Source organism: Macaca mulatta, chromosome 2 (genome assembly GCF_049350105.2).
Source record: "Macaca mulatta isolate MMU2019108-1 chromosome 2, T2T-MMU8v2.0, whole genome shotgun sequence".
NCBI lineage: Eukaryota > Metazoa > Chordata > Mammalia > Primates > Cercopithecidae > Macaca > Macaca mulatta.
In genome coordinates, this window is record NC_133407.1 from 133,411,175 (window position 1) to 133,433,134 (window position 21,960).

At 36.8% G+C, this 21,960-nt stretch overlaps 1 protein-coding gene across 8 annotated transcripts in view; it reads left to right on the forward strand.

Moving 5' to 3' along the window:
• The window catches only part of MITF (melanocyte inducing transcription factor), a 222,985-nt gene that overhangs the window by 126,810 nt on the left and 74,215 nt on the right, over nt 1-21,960 (forward strand). For 6 of the 8 annotated variants that reach the window (XM_015130392.3, XM_015130394.3, XM_077990095.1 and 3 more), the window contains 1 exon segment: nt 11,885-12,134. In XM_015130392.3, the coding sequence (XP_014985878.1) occupies nt 11,885-12,134 (250 nt within the window). 8 annotated transcript variants of the gene reach the window in all.

Consider the following 21,960-nt stretch of genomic DNA (forward strand, 5'->3'; position numbering starts at 1 on the left):
CACACATATATATATATATATAATTACCATAAGTTTAAGTGTGGGTTAAAGTTCATCATTTTCAGTGGATACATCTTTAAAAGGTCTTATAAAAGGTAGTTTTAAAAATGATTTCTAATTTCTTGAGCTCCTATTTCTGCTGTAGTTTGTTTTAATGGATACTTTAGATTTTTTTCATTCTTTATGTCATTATAACAGCTTAATTACTCATCTCTATAAAATGTTAGAGCATTTTATGAACAAAGTATATGTAATTATGTGTTTAAAATGTCACTATGCTAGAAATGTGATAAATGTTTGCCTTATAAATGAGATGCTAGCTGGGGAGATGATGTCTACTCTTTGTGATTCATTCTCTACAAGAATATACTCTATACCTTACTAATTTTTTTAATATTAATAATGAATGGCATGAACAAATGAAACTTGCTATTCTGATGCAGCGTAAGAACAGTAGTAATGTCAAACCTGAATTTACAGCCAAATTAATTCTTAATTTTGAGTTTCATTTTTTTAGTTAACTAATGTGTTTGTCATAAGAGCATGCTTCCCTTATACACTCTCAGAATGAAATTCTTCACAAACATGTTTGACAAAACTTATTCACTGAGTTATTGCCCATTAACTTTTCTGTGCGTGTTCTTTTAGGAGGGCACACACTGTTAATTAATTGCTTTGTATTTTCCTCTAGGAAAGAAAAGGAACATGATAGCAGAAGGCAGCATTCTAGAATTTTGGCTCCCTGGAAAGTAACTTGTCAGCCTTGACTAATTTTTAGATATTAACATGTTCAGAGGATACCATTTCAGGAATTAAAACACAGACTTAGAAGAATTCATTGGCTGACTTTCACTCATTGTCCACATAGTTTGTGGGAACCATGCTAAGTTTTGTACTTGTATTAACACATTTACTTTCACAACTGCTCTATGAAGAAGATACTTCTTTCCACCCCCATTTTGCAGCTGAGAAAACTGAGGCTTGGATAGGTGAAAAACCATGCCCAAGTCATACAGCTAAGAAGTGACAGGACTAGGAATTTGACCCAGGGATCTTGTCTCCCGGGCTTAATGCTATTATCTGTTGTGGTCTGTGGATTTTCACTTAAGATACTAAATGAATCAATATTTCTTACTCTGCTTTTTTTATCTAGCGGGGTTCATCCATCCCCAGATTTCTGAATTACCAAACTATAACTCATTTGAGCTTTTGAGGGGCCATGATTGGTCCTGATGCCATGGTTTTTGTCTATCAGGTGTATTTCCCTGAGTTCAATTCACTATTGATTATAAGACAGCTATTGGCTGGGCATGGTGGCTCACGCCTGTAATCCCAGCACTTTGGGAGGCCAAGGCAGGTGGATCACGAGGTCAGGAGTTCGAGATCAGCCTTGCCAACATGGTGAAATCCCGTCTCTACTAGAAATACAAAAATTAGCTGGGCATGGTGGCGCGTGCCTATAATCCCAGCTACTTAGGGGGCTGAGAAAGGAGAATTGCTTGAACCTGGGAGGTGGAGGCTGCAGTAAGCTGAGATCACACCACTGTACTCCAGCCTGGGCAACAGAGGCAAGACTCCATCTCAAAATAAAGAAAAAAAAAAAAAAAGAAAAAAAAAGACAGCTATTTGGGGGAGAAAGAAACTCTACTAAAATATATTCATTGATTATATGATCTCTTCTGACTTGGGAAATCTTAACATGTGGAGGGAAAGTTCCTCTTAGAATTAAAGAACTGCTGTAGATCCCTAGAGTCCAGAGTTCTCCATCCCTGTATGATTCAAGCAAATGGTCTGAATAAGGGTGCACCAACTCTAAGGTTCTAGTATTATTTGATTCTATGAGGTAGAGTATTTGTTAGAAGACAGACACCAACTTTACCCACTGAACAAATATTTATTTTGTTCTACTATGTGCTGGGGAAACAATATGTGAATAAAACATGTAATAAAATAAAACATGTAATCTCTGCCCTTCTGGAGCAGATTGGACCAGGTTATGAAGGACCAGGCACATACCAGTTTCATACCTGAATCTGGCCCTCATTCTCATGGCTCAGGATGGCTTCTGAAGCTCCAGCCAGTGCAGCCAGATTACAGGAGACATGGCGGCAGAGGGTTTAGAGAAGGAGATCATTTGAAGGAGATTTTCTGCAGCTGATTCTGATACTCAGCCATGTTTGGAAATGAATACTAAAACATTCAAGATTACCTGTTTGTTAAGTAGGTGAGCTGGGACATGAGCCCACATACATCTCTCATTCTTAGGCCAGAACACTTTCCTCCATGTCTGACAAGATTCACATTCTGTTCCTCACCCAGTCAGCCTGGCCAGAGGTCCGGAAAGCCCTTCTGATACCGAATTCAGTGTTTTGGATGGAATCAAATGGGAAGGACTACTCACTCCTGCCAAATGGGCTATGAAACCACCCAAAAACATCTCTCCATAAAATGCCCATGGCTTTTTGTGGGTACAGCACAACTGCTTTGTCATAAACAAAAGGAACCGATAGGCTGAATCTATAGGAACTGCCTCCCCCTCAGGAGGTACTATGAAGTGGGTCGTATGAAGCCCCTCCCCCTCGTATGACCGTTTCACAGCACCTCCCACCCCGTGTCCTTCTCCAGCTGAGGATCCCACAGTCTCCTAAGATGTAAAATTTAGGTTATATGGAAATGGACTCTTACGTAGAACTCCAGAAAACAGTTTCCGTGGTGTTCTTGGGGTTGTCTTAGAAGACTCCTGAAGATCTTTGTTCTTTCCTATTTTTCTTCACCTAGAACCAGCATGGAGATGTATATGTTTGATCTTTAATTTATGTTATGCTGTAGTACAGTTGCCATGGTCAGTTGTATTTGAATTAATAAAAAAAAAAAAAAGGCAAAAAAAGAAAAAAAGCCAGTCTGTTTCACCACAAAAAGAAATTCTTAAAAATGTTTTGAAAGTGCCACCAACTGCACAAATCAGAGTTGGTAAATGGATATATATGCACACACCCCTATGTGTGTATATATGTATATATATGTGTGTATATGTTTGTGTGTATATATGTGTGTATATATGTGTGTATATGTGTGTGTGTGTGTGTGTATATATATATATATATATTTTTTTTTTTTTTTGAGATGGAATCTCACTCTGTCACCAGGCTGGAGTGCAGTGGCACGATATCAGCTCACTGCAACCTCCGCCTCCTGGGTTCAACTGATTCTCCTGCCTCAGCCTCCCAAGTAGCTAGGACTACAGGCATGCATCACCACGGCCAGCTAAATTTTGTATTTTTAGTAGAGACGGGGTTTCACCATGTTGGCCAGGATGGTCTCAATCTCTTGATCTCATGATCCCCCCGCCTGGAAATATATATATATAAAATGGCAGTCTGGGTGTCTAACATTTCAGAGTAACTGGCACTTCTGATTTCTACTTAAATCTAATTGGCGAAACTTAGCATGTAGCCTGTCTAGCTCTGGAAAGCTGGGAAATGCTATGAGTGGGAGTGTGCCTAGCCAAAACAAACAGAAAATAGGAAAATAGATGGGTGCTAGGTTGTAGGTCTTAGGCTGAAACTTTGACTTTTTCCCCAGTATTACTGATATTTTTTTAAATGTTACAAAACCAACTGTAGTATCCCAGGGTACATCAAACTGGCTTAAGAAAAAAATGAAGTTTGGCCCTTGTGAAGTCGTTGTCCAGGGTTAGTCCAGGGCTATCATGACTTCAGGGATGGTTTGATACAGATGCTCAATGTCATATAAACACTGGCTCCCTCTTTCTTTGTTCTTCCTTCTCCTTAATCCTCTGTTCTTTCTTTACTGTTTTCTCCAGTTTGGCTTTCTTCTCAGATAGATCCAGGAAGTTCCAGATTTATATCCTACCAGCTTTTCAAACCTTAGTTTAAAGAGAGTCATTTTAACCTAATGATTTCAGTTAAAGGCATAGGGATGACTCTTACTTGATTGTCTTGGAGTACAAGCACATTCCTGGGTTAGTCTTTGTGACCAGTAGGATGGATTTCCTGATTGACCAGGGTTGTACTTCCATGTCTGGAGGTAGTGGCAACACCATAACCTCATGAACTGAAAGTGAAGGAGGCTGGTTCTTCAAGGTTAAATCAGGTACCTTACCAAACAAGTGGGACAGGATGCTGGGCAGCCATAAATGCCATGTGGCCACCATAAATCATTACTGCTATGTGTAAGGTTGCCTCTTAAACCATGACAGGTGCACCCATTCACTGCTCCTTAGATTACAGTTTGTACTTTTGTCTTGATTTCAGCACAATGTTGGAAACTTTGCATCTTGGTGGACGTGTGCTAGACATGCAGTGATTGTTAAGTGATGGTGGTCTAAGGCTTTTGAATTTTCTCTGATCTGTTATAATGTCTAGAAAAACAGCCAGAGCATGCCCTGTGATTGGGACAATTATTTGAGTACAAATATAAGAGCTTTCTACCTTTAAAAAGTTCCTTCCAGTTCCTTTCACATTCATGAATGAATTCTGTCATTAGTTTGTCATTGTGTTGGATTTTTAAAAATTGGTTTTTCTTTTAAAATACTCTCAGTGGAGCACCTTGCCATGCCATATTAATTACTTTAAGGGATGAATTTTTCAAAGCCCTTTAAAACATGGCAGTTAGATGTGAATGGGATTCCATAGTTGGACAGAGTAAGCAAGAATTCTAGAGTACAGTCTAGTGAAAGGAAGCTTGATATGAAAAACAGAAAACTTGAGTGTGGGGCACTTCAACTTTATCTGCTTTATAACCTTTCAGTGGTCTGGCTCTCAGAGGCGATTTCCTTGAAAGGAATTGAGTGTTAAGAGTGTGCCAACCCATAGTGGCATCTGTGGAAAATGGAGATCAGTTGTGGTCATAAAATGAGGAAATGGCAAAATTCATATCTTTAGTTTAAAATATCTTTTAGTAAGAACTTGATATTCCTCTTAGTTGGAGTATACAGAAGTGGGAAACACTTTGGTAAAAAAAAAAAAATTTTTAAAAATATCTGCTGATGAAAATTGCCTGGAAGAGCATTGTTCATATATTACAAAGGTCTCTAAACATTTTTGATGCTTCTTCCTAGTTAATTTCTTTCAAGAAAACCTTCTCAACACATTTTAATTTGATTTATGAATTATGTACATGTGCCACTATACTAATATATTATATAACATGTACAAAAATAAAAAATAAAGATGATAATATAAAATATATATGAAGAGATGTTTTAGTTTTTTTCTTCCTGCAAGCAGGTTGTCATTTTTGGTATGGATTTTTGGAGAATACTTATATATTTGGAACCTTATTAAGGTTCTCCTTGATTTTTATCTAATCAGTCATTGAGATTAGTCTTTCCTGGTACCTATCGAAGGTCCAGCTTAAAAAAAATATGGAGAATCCTGAATGGATATGAAACATCTCCCATTTTTATCAGCGAATTGAGGTCTCAGTGTTAGAAAGAAAAGACTTCCGAATTTAACTTATATATGATTGGTGGTTCTTAGTTTTTAGAATGCTTTTCTCCCTGTGTACCATGAAATGTGCAAAGCTCTGGAGATAGGAGCATTGTCCAGTTAGGACACCATGATATCCTACATGTCTAGCAGCACCTGGCGTTTAGAAAGCATTAGCATGGGGCATGCAGGCTGTGTTTTGTAACCCTTTGTATTTTAGCTATGCTAGAGACCTGGAGTATTTATTATCTGAGCTGCTCTTGTTACCCCCGAAAAGGTGGAATCTTGGCAGATCTTGATTTCTTTTTCTTGATGACTAAAACCCAAGTTAGGTGTTGACAGAAGTCCAGAAGATCTCAGTGTGAAGCCGAACTATGATATCTGGTACTTTCACATTTACATGGGTTACACTCCCAGCTATTTTAAGTACAAGGGATGATATAGTTTCTTATTAGTATTTTCTTCCACCATACATGGTGAAAAAGTCATCCTGAATCACTTTGGAAGGAATGGAAAGTTTGAGATAACAGAAGTGCCAGGCACTCTGAAATGTTAGACACGCAGACTACCATTTACAAAAAATATAGCCATTTACCAACTCTGATTTGTGCAGTTGGTGGCACTTTCAGTCGATTGTTAAGAATTTCTTTTTGCTGGTGGAACAGACTGGATGGGGGCAGTTCTTGTAGATTCAACCTATCAGTTCCTTTCATTTATGATGAAGTGGTTGTGCCGTACCCATAAAGGGCCGTTGGAAGTTTCTGGATAGATGTTTTTGTTTGGTCTCATAGCCTATTTGGCGGGAGTGAGTAGTCTTTCTCCTTCTATCCCATCCAACATGTTGCATTCAGTATCAGGACTCTTCAGACTTCTGGGAAGGCTGATTGGAGGTGAGAAATGGAATGCAAATTTTCTCAGACAAGGAAGAAAGTATTCTGGTCTAAGAATTAGAGATTCGGGTTCATGTCCCAGCTCTCCTACTATGCAGACAAGTGATCCTGGGTATTTTACAATTAGTTTCCAAACACTGGAATCAGTCAAGTGTCAGAATTTGGCTGCAGAATTTTTGTAGACTTATTGATTCCTGGGACTTACCTAAACAAATCAGAATTTCCAGGAATGAGGCTGGGCATTTTTATTTGAGACAAAGTTCTCAGCTAATTTTGTTTTTTTCAGCTAACCTTTTGCATTTTGAAACTCCTGTAGCTTAACCCATCCATGACCTAGGTTTCTCCTTTGCACAGGAGGTTAATACTGTTGAACCTTCCTGTGTCTCCACTGTGTATGTGAGTATCAACCACTGTACTTCCTGGACATAAATAAATTGCAAACGAATACTAGGGTTTGAGCTCTATCAGTGCAAATGAATACTAGGCTTTGAGCTCTATCAACCAAATGACTATAATGAAGATTATTTTTTACTGAAGAAAAATGCTACAATTCCTACTTTATGGCTCATGAGAGATTTGCAGAATAAATTTTCTCTCTCCATCCCTCAAAAGTTTTTTGAGTTCTCTCATTTAAATGGATATTGCCTAAACTTTACAAGACATATCTTCTGTGGTCCAAACTTGCACATAGGCATATAAAAAGTAGATTCCTTGTATCCAAAAGAAGAAGCATGTTCATGGTTTAATACTATTATTTTTACCACTGATTTTTGAACCGTGTTCCAATTTATTGGACCATGTTTCAGTCATTGTGCTAAGCTTTTTATATCTATTAAAAATTTTAATCCTCACCACAGTGTTGAGAGGCAGATGTATTGCGAAGTGCAGAGATAGACTAACAGTCAAAGGTTACTGCACAGCAGAGCTGGACTCTGCCTGAGGAGTGGAAGAAAGGAAATGCAACGAAAAGTATAACATTCCTTTAGCGTCTCTAGGTTTCTACTGATGACAAGAGAACTGCCTTAGAGGACTGTGATATTGAGACCAAAGACCAGTCCCTATGAGACAGTAAAAGAACATTGGCATCACTGTCAAAGGTGAGGGGTGGGTAGACAGATGTTTGGATGCTGGAGCGTTGAATTTAATGGAATTTCTGATATTGTTAGGTGGCTGATGAAGATAGTAGAATAAACTATTGGGATTTAGGAATATGTCAGATAGTTCAAGGCCCATGTCCAAAATACCTATACCATCATAGAGAAGAGGGAGACTCTGAAGGTTAAGAATGTAAATTCTGCCATACAGGTAGGAACTCAGGTCACATTTAGTGGCCATCTATTGTCTGTATACCTCCAGCCACTGTGCTGAGCACTTTAATTTAGTGAACATTAACTGACCCAATCCCTGCAGCACGTTAAAATGCTGGGTTTTGGAAAAGCCCAGAGAGGTCAAGTGGCTCATTAAAGGTCGTGCAGCTCAGCAGTGACTGAGCTAGCACTTGAGTCCAGTCGGTGGCCCTCCTCCTTGAGCCATTGCTGACAAATTCCCGGTTCTCAGCAGACTTGTGTGCCTGGCTTCAGCGATGCCGGTACACGCCAGTTAAGGCATTTGTCTCTCTGCCCATCGGCTTTCAAAGGGTGCTTTCTGATGGTGAGATGCCCACCTTCCCATGTGGAACTCGATCACAGTTCTGTAATCTAGGTAATTGACTTAATTTTAAGGCATCTCAGAAGAGTTATGTGACTGTGGCTTTAAACTCTATGAGATTAGAAACCAGGTATTCCCAGCACCTGGCAATAACTATTTGTTGAATAAATGACCTTTACATAATATGATTAAAAGGAATCAGACTCATGGAATTAGGATTATCTAGCAAAGACTCAGCTTCATGGCCTGGGATGAGTTCAGTTAGCTTTTTGAAATACATTTGGACATCTCTCCTTGTGTATCATTAGTAGCTTCAGCATCATGTCCTCGTTTTAAAAAATAAGCATTGTGGCCATTCGTAATGTTCTCACATAAACCTCGATTTGGAGCTTAAGACATTATGCTCATTTGTCCTGCTAACATTGTGACATGCAGATATCCTCATTTTTGTCTAGAAGGTGATAATTGCAGATTCAGTTACTTCTAAGAGAAAGGGATGTTTAGAAGATTGAGAGCAAAGCTGAGAATCTGGGAGTCATCTTTAACAATGTGGAAATATCCCGCAGGGAGTGTGTGCCATGAGGCAACTCTAATGCTTCCTTTGCACTTTTGATTTTTTGGGGGGAAGATTTATTAAAACACTGTCAATTAACTGAGCTGTACTATATTTATATAAATATAAAAATATATTTTCTATATTTTTTAGCGGGGTTTCTTTTTACTTATGCTGGTCTACTTCATAACATACGTATTTTTTTCAGACAGGATATTTCAGAAAATGCTTTAAATGATATTGTTGTCGACTTTCACGTATGAGGACTTACTGCGGTTGGTAACTAGAAATTTTAATTTAAGATGTCTTAAGAATGCTTTACTGTTAATTGAAAGGATTTCTTCCCTCCGTATCACAGCCAATGACTCGTCTTGAGCAGCTAATTAGTGCGATTATTCCACAGCTGCATTTGCTACAGCACAAAGGTTTGCTCCTGTTTTTATCAAAAGGATCAGTCTCTCTGGGAATGTTTTAACCTGACAGGCTTTGAATAGTAAGGCCGCTTATTTATTTATTTATTTATTTTAAAATAACTGTTCCCCCCCCGCTTCCCTCCACCACCCGCCATGCCCCTCATCACAGCTCTCCTTCTTTTCTTGGCTCAGGAAGGTGCATTTGAGCTTTGAACACATACTCTAAAGTGAGAAAATACATTTTTAAAATGCTCTTTTAGTAGAGCTGTATCAAGTGAATAGATTATTTTAAGTGAGTGAGAATAACGGCCAGGTGCCCTTAATATGTGGATGAGTGCATGATATTAAATAATAAGCAAGGTATTAACATTGTTCAATTTGTATGTGTCTGTAGAAAATGTAGGAAAACATGAAGGAAAGAGGGTTTGTATTTTCTGGAATGCTGAGCACTTCCAAGTTTGCCAATATACTGGATACAGTCACCACTTTCCCATCGTATTGTCAAAATGTTGTCTATGTTGGATTCTGTCTCCTTTCTTCTAGCCAAATGGTGATTTCGATCACTCAAGTCCTTTCTTCATGTTCTTAAATTAGTGTCTAGAGGCATATATTCTGCCACTGAAAAAATACTATGACTTCTTTATAGTTGAGGGGAGTAAAATGATAGAAAGATAAATTTACCTGTAATTCTATTCTCACCCTGGCAACTATGATTATCTTTGTACATTCCCTACTAATCATTTTGCATTCTTGTGTACATGCATATACCATACTTATTTTAAATTAGAATGTAAATATACTTTTGAATCCTACTTTTCAATTCCCTCTTGTTACCTACATGTCCCACTTTGTTCTGTAGTTGCACAATTTAAAAAAATAGGTAGTATTTTATTAACTTCATGTATGATAATGTATTTAACCATTCTCATATTGTGGGACAAATTTTTGATTATTCATATATTTTGCAGTTTGTAAACAGTCTTGTAATATCAGTTTTTGCACATTTAAGCTATTTACTTAGGAAAATTGTCCATCACATTTCTGAATCAAATTACATGAACAATTTTTAGCTTTTTGGTAACGTTGTTAAGCTGTTTTAATATATACCAGCAATGGTGTAGAGTAACATTATTCTTATGCTTTTTCTTGTCATGGACAGTTTTTTAAAAAAATTTAAAAAAATAAAACAAAATAAGAACCTTGGATCTTACCTTAAATGCTATTTTGTATCTGGCTTTTCTAAGTTCATTATATTGTGTAGTTTTATTCAAATCAGTAAATATATTTTTACACTAGTTTTAATGGTTGCATCATGTTACGTTATGATTCTCTGACAATATACTGAACCAATTTCCTGTTGTGAAAATAAGCGAACTGTTAAATTGTTATTGTGTAGTTTTTCTGGGATAGCGTGAGGGTAAAACCAACACTTCTTCATCCCCTAGCATGTTTTGTTACCTTCAGAGCCTGAAGGTTCCTGCCTTTAAGGAGTTCATTAGGATGGTCAATGATATTTAAGGCTTTATTTTGCCTTTTATTAGAAGGTAAAAGATAATACTGGAGTTTATGCTCAAAGAAGGAAGTTCAAAGTACAGATACTTACGTTGAAGCATGACTTTCTCAAGAGTGAATATTTTCTCAAATGTTCCTTTTCTTCTGTCCCAGGTGCCAAGGTTTTGAACTGTTGACCTAAACACAGACGTTAATATATACATGTGTGTGTGTATATATATGTATGTATGTATATGTTAATATGTGTGTGTGTGTATATATATATATGCATAGAGAGAGAGAGAGAGATAAACAGTGAAACATTTTCTAGCTCTAATAATGGTGACAGCAAACATTTGTTGAGCCAGTACTACATGGTACTCATTGTACTAGGGGATTTATGTGCCTTGTTTTATTTAATCCCCCAAAATCCCTAGGAAGTAGGGCTTTAAAATATACACAATACAATAGAAATTTTAAAAGAACACCTCCCACCTTTATAAATGGTAAGTGGGTAAAAAAACTCCTGTTTTCCTTCTTTTCCAGATACTAAGGCAGAGAGAGGTTTAATAACTTGATGTCACAAAACTGGCAAGATAAGTTATCAAAAACCATATTTAGGAAAATTAGGAAGTCTTTTCTTTTTGATTTGTGAGTAGGGTTTCAGAATTTTAAACCATTTTGGGTAGAGTGTGTGCCAAAACCATTAGAAGTAGTCCTCATGGGGAACACACAGAGAACGCATAGTACCGTAGTAGAGGGCATGCCAAGGTGAATCAGAAGAAAAGACGGCACAAAGCAAACCAGACAGAGAAGTATTGGCTTGTCAGACCAGCTCGTCTTCTGCCCCTTTGCCGAAAGACTGAGGTCGAGTTCAGTGTTAACTTTCTGGCCCAAACGCTTCCTTCATTAATTATTTTTACTTATCGTATCTTAGAAAAGTTTCCTCTTAGCAAAACTCACCTTTTCTTTAATCAATTTTTGTTAGTAAACATTTTAGGCATCTTCAAAGAACTTAGATAACATGTAGGAGTAGTTATTTGGTTAGATTCAGTTGTACAAAAAAGCAAATCAAGCAATTTATTTTTAAATGTGAAAATTTGGGTGCCATTAAGATGCTTTGCTTCTTGGCAGTGCATATGGTGGCGCTATATTTGGTGGTGATGAGTAGTGTGCAGCATAAAATTAAAAAAAAAAAAAAAAGATAAGCCGCCTGATAAAAATGCCTAGATGCAATCAAGCTGACTTATTTTAATTCAACTACTAATGACTTAAATCCTGTCACCTCTTGATTTTCAATTATGTGGAGTACCATTCTGTGACTTGATTATATTTGCACAGACTCATTTTATAGTTTGATGCAATTTAGGATACCCCAAAGTGCAAACGAAGGGTCTCATTAGGAAACTAAATGTTGTATGCCTTTTGGTTTTCCCACAGCAGTTCCGCGGAGCATCCTGGGGCCTCCAAGCCTCCGATAAGCTCCTCCAGTATGACATCACGCATCTTGCTACGCCAGCAACTCATGCGTGAGCAGATGCAGGAGCAGGAGCGCAGGGAGCAGCAGCAGAAGCTGCAGGCGGCCCAATTCATGCAACAGAGAGTGCCCGTGAGTCAGACACCAGCCATAAACGTCAGTGTGCCCACCACCCTTCCCTCTGCCACCCAGGTGCCGATGGAAGTCCTTAAGGTACGTTGAGTGTCGCGCTCGTTCGTTGGACCAAACTCTTCCATTTTCCATTTGCTAGGTATTTTGTTTATCTGAATGTGTATTTCGTTAGACTGACCCATCAGAATTATACTTGAAAACTCCAACTCCCTTAATTCCTACGTGGCTTTATATTTTAAAAGAAGGTTGCAAACGCATTGTAACTGTAATGGTACAATTCAATATTTGGTGGGAGTCAATGTTCCATGAGAAATTGCAAGTGGGCATACCTGTTTGTCGTAATGACATCTTTCTTTGAGAAAGTTTCAAAACAAGAGTTATCTGAGATGGGCTTCTTCTAATAACTTGTGTATCTTAAATATTTTTTTCTTAAATACCTTCCATAGCCACTCTTTAATTTTCTTTTTATTTAGTATGTAATATTGGTTATAGAATTTAACTCTTTTAGAAAGCTCTTCACATACAAGATTGAAGAAGAGCTTTCTGCGCTTTAATAACCAGACTGCATAATCCTTTTACTGCAGTGAGTTGCCTGCTTTGGGTCTCTTTGATTTCTTGCTAGAGTAGAAACTGCAGGAGCTTGTTAGCATCATTCGATTAGGGACATATAGCTTCCTAATTACTAAGGAAAATTGTAACAAGTCTAAGAATAGAATTCCATCTCACACATGTGTCTTCCACATCACATAGGGAGATACTCCTTGTTTAAGAATGAACATTTCAGTTCTTAAATATGACTGATTCAAGGAAAGTTAAAAGGAAAGTAGGGGAACTTCCTTATTTTTAATTTATTTTTTTATTTTATTACCTGCTCACCTAATTCTGGAAAGTCTCAAGTGTTACTGTTCATTAAACAATGTGAACTTTACAGACCGGTGATTCGTTATTGGTTTTTGGATTCATTCATGTGCACAGAAAAAACATCTCCCATTATTTAAAGTTTACTATTAAAGTAAATAGAGAGATGATGTGTTATAATTAGGAATCAATCTGTGAACCTTACCAGGAAGTAGGAAAGAGATTCTTTAAAAAACAAATCAAGAGTCAATTATTTTTTATTTGCAAAGACTTAAACTGTAGTGATGAAATAATGGAACTCAGATGAAGAAACCAACTGAAATTGGGTTAGGGAAAAAAGATCCAAATAGTTTAACATAAAGTTTTACTCCAATGTGATTGTTTGAAATTCTGGATATTGCCACAGTTAATGGATTTTTTACTCTTTTTTTTTTTTTTTTTTTTTTTTTACCCCTCAATTAACTCAAGGTTTTCTCTCTGGAATAGATGATGCATTGAATCTTTCTGTTCTGCTTGGGTGAAAATTGATGTGATCACTATTTAAGCTTTTATAGATTTAAGAATTATTTAAGATTTAAGTTGTTATCTCATGCCTGCAGGGGTGACATTTATTGTGTATACCTTAGGTTATTTAAAATTGTATGAATTAAATAGTAACAAGATATGGAGAAATATGTCTATTTTATTCATCATAATAGTTTACCTTTTTAATCTGAAGGGCAAATTTTAGAAGAGTTGACATGGATTTGGGCTAGTAGTGGTTTACATCCAACTGAAGGTAATGTTTGATACTATGTCAAAAAGTATTTATTAAAATCAGTATTCCTATTAAGGCAGCTACAACTGATAGAGAGGAAATTACCCAAATGAAAATGTGTTGAAACATCATTTCCAGATTATCTTAAAAATGAGCATAGTTTCTAAATATTTTTGTCATTGTAAATATGTTATTTTTGAAAATGATTAGAATTAAAACCTACATTAAGTTGTTTGAATAACATACCAATATTTTTATATGTTGCTGTGTCCTGGTGACACTGGATTGATACAGCCCCTAACTTATGTACGCCAGAAAAATGTCCAAAGTTAAAGCACAAATAAATTGTTACAACTGGATGACATACTCTAACTAAAAATAAGAATTAGGTAAATTTCTCTTTTATAGTGAATATAGTTCATGTCTATTTAACTTCTGCTTATTTATACTTCAGTTATAAAAACTAGTAAACTATGTCATATAAATAAAAATAAAGAATTATTGCCATAGCTATATGATTAGGTTTGATAGCTATTTAGACAAATTTTAGTATTCTTAAATGAAGAAACAAATAAGAATACATGATTTCATTAAGACAATATTTTAAGAAAATCAACATTTTTAAAGAGAATATCATATAAGTGATTGCTTCAGATACTTAAAGACTTAGGACTTCATAAAAATAGTTGGCTTATTTTCCAAATTTTGTGTATAAAAGTATTATGAAACATTACAGAAAGGTAACTGAGAGAAAGGTGTTTTTTTCTTTTTTATAGTTTTTTAAATCATAAGCATAGTTTTATGAAGTAAGTGGTTAATAGTAAAACACTTAATATGCTTAATCTTGGACCATTTATTTCTCCATGAATATATATTTCCAAAGAATGGTATTGTCAAGTATACTAATTGAATGCATTATGATACAAATCATACTGAATAAATATTTTCTCATCGTATACCCTGAGTAAATTTATTTAATTTTTAAAGATTTAAATTGCTAAAACAGAACATGCCTGCTTCTCAGTGGAGGTGGATGTATACAATTAGTCACACTTGCATGCACTAGAGAATCTGGTTAAATCTCTCCATCTCCCAAGTTGTTTGTAAGAACCTGAGAGAAAAAAGGTCATAGTTTAGTTTTCATACACACACAAAGTTAAGTTACCCGCATTCTACTATCTGGATGAATGAATGATTTCGAAAAGCTAAAGCAGTGTTTTCAGGTTAATCCCTTTCTTTGGCAGAGTTAAATTTAAAATATGAAGCTTTATAAAGCATTTTTAAAAATTATTGACATCTGGTAAACTTAGGACTAGTCAGATTTTGGGTTAGAGGTCAAAAATCTGCATCACTCATTCCTCAACGTATGGTTATTGTGCAGTGAGTAAGTTCATTAATCTCTGTAGGATTAGCCTCTGGTTTCTATATTGATTTAATAATATATGAATTTTCCTTCATATTGATTTTCATTTGGGGGACATGGAATCATGAGTCTTATTGCTGTATATTTACATAGTAAAGATATTCTCCAAGTTTTTTAAGAACAACCTTACCCAATTGGGCACTGTAATTTAAGGATGCTCTTTTACCATAAATTAACCAACACCTGGTGTGCATAATGCAGTTTTTTTTTTTTTGTAATGGTGAACACACCCTGTAATTTGAATTGTGAATTAACAACAACAAAAAAGTCTTCAAGAACCATCAATGGAATCAGTTTCTTCCACAAGTGAGTTTTGCTGGCATGCAAGTCATACACACCTGAAGTTTGAAATTTGATGTAGCTTTTTTCAAACAAAAACAGAGTAACAGGGGACAGACCTATAGATGAGTTCAGCCTTATAACTAAAGCATCACGGTACAAACCACCAAGTTAATCATTTGCGTGGTCACCAAGCATCTGTTTTCATGGTTTTGTCTCTCTGACTTTGATGAATTATAAAAGCACTGGTCGCTCTCATCCTGGACTGAAAAGTTCATCAGGATTTCTTCCCCTACTACCTTCCCAACATGGGCTCTGACGGTTGAAAGCTTGAACACATAGTTTACAGTTTGAAAATGTTTCTCTGTTTAGAAATCTGAAGGGAGTTGCCAAGGATTCCTTACTACCTCTCTCTTTCCCTCCCTTCCTTTCACCTTGAAATTTACAATTTTGAAGGCAAAGTCAAAGTCTTCTCTGGAACAGATTGTCCAGTGAATTTTTCTGTTCTGCTTAAGAGAAAGGTTACATGAATTTTAAAAAGAAAAGATTTTTTTATTACTTTTGGGCATTTCTTAAGTACTTTGAAGGAATTTATTTTTAAATTTTTCCTTTTCTCCAAATCATCTCAAGAGTTGCGCAAATTGCTCTGTAATTAGTGATGATGCTTGCTGTTTGTTTTGTCAAATACAGAAGCACTTTTTCTGGGACCCTCTACATTGTAAACTAAATTTACTTGGGCATTTATTTGGTGGTTATCTCATCAAAGTTGCCTCTCATTTGGATTGAGATTCTAGCGAGGTGGGCTGGAAGTCCTGCTCCTTGTCACCCTCTTCCAACAACTGACACTTCATATTTCACTAGTGAGGGGAAGGGTTAATGATTGAACTACTGGTCTTTCGCTGTAAATTATGAAATCTGCATGGAGTAGAATTTTCAAGGTGTGATTTATTTTTTAGGTATAACACAGAAACATGAAAATATCTGTGGAGTTATAGGTGGATTGAAGGGCTACACACTGGCAGAAGGGACTTCTCCCACAACCTACCCTTATATTTTGTTTCTGATTTATTTAGCCAGGAATACAGACCCTAAATAGCATCATGGTGGCTGCAAGAAGCCAGAACAGATGTCCTGTGTCTCGGATCAGCTTGCCTTGGTCCCCTCAGTTAGGGGTTCTGTTGCTATAAGTGGTACTCTCATAAGATGAAGGCCTACTATGTCTGAGATTTCTTCTAATAGCATAGTCCATTCACACATGGACCAGCATATACTTATATCCCCTGTAGTGTGACTTACACAAACAACCTGTCAGCCTTGATTTCAGGGATCGTTTATAAACATTAGTGTCCTTTTGTTTTTGAATCAATGTTGGTGTCTGCAAGGCTACATCCTCATTCAGGGGGAGAAAGGGACTCAGATTTCAGGTCAACAAACAGCTCTTCATCCTCGCAGAAACCTCATTTCCCTTCAGAATCTGAATCATTCAGTGTCACACATAAGGTAATTTTCTCTCTCTTTAAAACTCACGTTATTGATTTTTTTTTAATTGCAGACAATACTTGTTAACTTTTAACAGATTTAAACAATGCAGCAGAATAATTCAATATGAATCTTACCCTGCCTACCACCGCCTCCCTTCCATAATGTTCCCTGGAAGGAGCTACTGTTAACAGTTTAGGGTACAGCCTTCCTATTATTTTCTGTTTTCTAACCCTACCATCAGTTGCCTTTTATAGAAGCAAGGTCTGAAGAAATATATTAGGCAGTTTTTATCAGGTAGACATACACCCTTTAGTTTTCTTTGTTCATGTTTTAAAATGGAACAAAAGAAATATAATTTATTTTCCTTCTGGGCGGTGTCTATCTTTGAGAATCCTGCTTCAAGGTCCACTCTTCCCTAGGTGCAGTGAGGACTTCTCACCCTGTGTCTTGAGAGCAGTTTAATTGGTTCAGTGTATAAGTATGTACCAGCTTGCACGGCACTGAGTGGCAGCCCCTTTGCTTCCCAGGCTGCTTTATGAACACTTGCAGGTGAGGATTTAGTGATCTCAGGACTGGCACAAGAAAGTGCTCCATAGAGTTGTCTTATTTGGTCAAGTCAAACTTAACACAGGCTCAGTAGTGCAAGAATTACAATAAGTGCGAGAATCACAGTAAGTGCTTGTGGATTAATGTTGGACTTGGTTTTTCTGTCTGTACTGCTTTTAGCAGCTAGTAATGAAATGCTGGCTGAAGAAAGTCCTCTGCTTAAATTTTTAGGTTTTATCTACTTAAAAGAGCAGATCCATGAGACCAACTATCTGAAACAAAATATTCAGGCTTTATACAACTAAGCCTGTGAATTAATCCCAGTTTCTGGAAGCACTGGAACTTCAGCTCGAATTACATGTTTATTGGGCAATATTGGCACAAAATGGAAATGATTTCTCCCTTTTTGACCACAAGGGCATTTTCATGTAACTGAGGGGTACAACAGAATCCAGGTTTTGTACAGCAGAATCTGGGTTCGATTTCATCAGGTTGTGGATAGGGTCTGATGTACCTGGTGGACACTTGACTAGTAGCTAGTAATGAAATGCTGGCTGATGTGCAGCATGGCGCTCTCTCTTTAAGTAGGAGAATCTTTGCCATCTTCTCCATGAGCCCCTTTGCAGTCACTGAATTCATCCTGTGTGTTTCCATGAGAAGAGACACCTGTTAGGCTCCTCCTCATTTTCTCCTGTTAGAGGAGGCTATATTAATAGGTGCAGTCTCCTTTCATTTACACAGTTCTCATAATTCCATACTGCTGGAGGTGAAGGCAGTATCATAAGGAAAATATTAAGGTCTGCGACCTAAAAGTGAGGGCTAAAAATTGGAGTGGGCCTAGTGTCATCTGGCTCTGAATGGTAGATTTCTTTTTTAATTGTCATGAGACCAGTAGAACGTGCATCCTCAACAGGGGTGAAGTCGCTCCCCACAAGGAGGACAAAACTGGATTGTTGGAGGGCAAAAAAGTATTAGATGTTACAATGGTTTGTAAACCTCCAAAGTTACAGTACATAAACCAATAAACAGTATATCTGTCTTCTAAAATTTCATGGTGATGGGGATGAAAGAGAAGCAATTAGGGGAAAAATGTCTAAAAAGGCTTTTTCTTGGGATGCTAATGAATAAAAGATTGAGAAACATTCCTGCGGGGGAACTAGCATCTTTCCCAATTCTTTATGTTTTGTTTAGGGACCATTTATGGAGGCTCCTATGGATGTGACGCTTATATTCTGTCTGATCTGTGTCTCCCCAGGAGAACTGTTATGAGAACAATCACGATCAGCATGTGCCAGCATTGAACTTTACCTGTATTGACTCATTTAATGCCACCATTGTTCTGTGAGGTAGTTATTATTAGCACTCCATTTCACAGATGCAGCAACTGTCACAGAGGGGTCAACTAGGTCATCAGTAAGTCACCCAAGTAGGTGGTGCAGTCAGGATTTGAACTCATGTAGTTGAACTCCATGGTCCGCTAGTGGTAGTGCCTCTCCTGGAGGGAATGACCTGAGAAATGTTAGGATGGAGAGATAGCAATGTTCAGCCTCTCAAATGACATGGTAGCTTGGGGCTTGTAGCAAATGTTTACTACAGAGCTTCAATCCATAGCTTAAACTTTTGTAGGAATTACTGATGTGAATGTGACACTACCTGAAGCACCTTGGAGGAGGAAAGGCAATTGTGCCTCCTTGACAACATGGACGTTAATTATAAGGTGAATTGGATGGTGGGATGAACACTTCATGTCTTTTAGCTCATTTATTGTTTTAGTAACCTTAGGAAACAAGTAGGATAATCCTCATTTTCCAGATAGGGAAACTGAGGCTTAGAGAGATTATCACTGGTCCCTGGTTACATAGACTCCACACACTACCTTATTTGCTTATAACCACACATCCTACTGTAAGGACATGCTCTAAACATTTCTGAAGAATCACCGGTAACAGAATATATTAGAGCAAAATGGGAGGTCAAAGAGAAACTACAGAGGAGTCTCACAGGCTTAACAGAAAGATACATGAACTTAAGCATTTGAATTAGTTAGGGGCTTCCCTATTGAATAGTTAAAATATCCTCATGAGTCTCCACTGTATGCCAGATGAAAGACCTGGATGTGTTTTTATTATATAAAAGGACTTCCTGGCCACATTGTCCCCCATGGTAATTTATGCCTTATTGATAATCATCATTATGGGTTAAAAAGCACTACAGTGAAAGTTTCTGTAACAGCATCCAAAAATCATAACTCAAGTCAATTATATTCTAAAGATCTTGGTGGTCCATGCTATTACAATTCATATGCTGAGTATTTCAGTAATATATTTGCATTGCTTTAGATGATTTTTGAAATAATGCAGTAGACTCGATATCAATTTTCTTCTGAAATTATGGTTGCATTTTTGGTTTTTCCTTCCCCACACACCTTGCAATATTAGAGCTCTTGCCATATTTTAGCACTTAACAACTGGAACTTCAGTTCTGGTTGTTTTTCTATTTGCTTTTAAGTAAATGTCAGTGGTGATAAATCTTATATTATTATATTGAAAAGGTCATGAGTCTCCTTCACAAATATTACCTATTTAATCCCAACAATTAAAGAAAGGACTTAGCTTTGAAAGACCACTTACTTTAAAAGACTCTTCAGTAAGCACGCTTTTGAACAGAGATTGTGGACATGTGTAAGCAAAATCTAATTTTAACTTTGTTCTACTAAAATCAGTGGGTGTGATCTGTGTTAAAAATATGTAAATCAGTACAGTGGCTTCACCCAAGGTTATAACTGCAATCAGTACTAGAATATTGGCTCTTGCCTTGAATGTGTCTCTTTTTATTGACTTCTTTGAGGATCAGCTTGAACTTAAAAAAAAAATTAGCTCCAGATAATACAACAGTTATTCAGATCTTATTTATAAAGTTAGATGTTTTTTGTTTAGTAATTTATAATTTTATGAAAAGGAAATGAATCAGAATTGGAGCATAGGAATCAGGTAAAGCAGAGGACTGTTAAAGGAGAGAACGGTCCTAAAAAAGAAATTGTTTTAATTACTCTTTTAAAAAATAGGGAATGTCCTAGAAAAGGGAGTAGTAGGTGAGTCTATACCATTGTTTCTACCAGCTGTCTCTGGAATGAGTATTGGGATTGGAAGTGGTGGTGGTCAAAGGCTTTATCATTATTATTATGATTTTTACTAGGAGAGCATAGGCATGCATTCTTTATGTAAATGATGTCCTAATGCATTTTTTTAAGAGTCACCCACAACTTTTTGAGGAGCACAGTTCTTCTGTCAGGTGTAAACTCACCAGTTTACTAGACTTAGACACATTTTGTAACTCTAGTGGTCTTTCCTAGAAGAAAGATAACAAGGTGTAGGGATCCTGAAAATTAAAAGTGAGCAAAAGGATTTGAATCACCCTGTCAGGAAATAATTTTTAAAAGTAGTTAAGAGGCCCAAAATGAAAAGCAAAATTCAGGCTTCTATTACCTTACTACCATGCATAACTCTGTTGTAATCTCCCCTGTTGGCCCTGGGTTTTGTATAATTAAAATTTAGGGGCTGGAAATTTTGTTGAGACTTAATTGGAAGTGACAAACCAGAGACATTCCTGCCGGTTAGGAAAGGCTTAAGAAATTCTTATTGGCTAAATTACAAATATGTAACATTTTTTCTGAACACTGCTTGGTAGTTCAGACTGCCCTAAAGGTGACAAGATTAGCTCTGTTTTTCTAGTGAAGTAGTAAAAATTAGATTAATAAGTACCAGGCAAAGAACCTTTTTTTTTTTTTTTTTTTTCTTTTGAAAGAAATCTTACCTTGAGTACTTCTGGCTGTGGAGATCAGTGCCTTAATTAGCCACATGTTCTTTTTACCTCCTGGGAAATAAGTACGGGATAAAATTGGGGATCAAGCCGTAGACGTACATTGACTTAGCACACGCCACTAAGTAATTCATCAAGGAATGTTGGTAATTAGTCCTGCCTCTTTCAACTCTTGGCTTATTTTATAAAACCGGTTGATTTAAAATAATGCCTGCTGATTTATTACCCACACGTTTCAAGACTGGGACTTGGCTCTTAAACAAAAGCAATATTGTGCAGCGATGGAAACGCGCCCTCTTGTTTTTGTGTTTTTACAAATTCTGAAGGGCCATCTATGGCCCCCCTATTAACTTTGTTGCGTTTTCTTTTGCCCCATTCAGCATTTTACTGGGCTTTCTTTTCTGTCTTGGTGAAGAGAAAGGGGGAACAAATTTAAAACAAAAAACAAAAAAATTCAGGCCCTCAGAGATTTGGGATGTGAGGTGCTTGTCAAAGTGTATTGGCTCTGTGTGATTTGATGGAATTTAATTTGAATCCTTCGTCTGGTAAGACAGGCTGTAGTAATGGCCTTTGGGTTTTTTTGTTTGTTTGTTTGTTTTGTTTTTGTTGTTGTTGTTGTTGTTTTTTGGCATTAGTAAATGTTTGGTGATATTTATGGCAGCCAGGTTAATCTTAAAAGATTGAATTTATGAGAAGCACAGAACCTTATGACTTCAGCCTCTTACCCTTAGTATCCAAGCGCT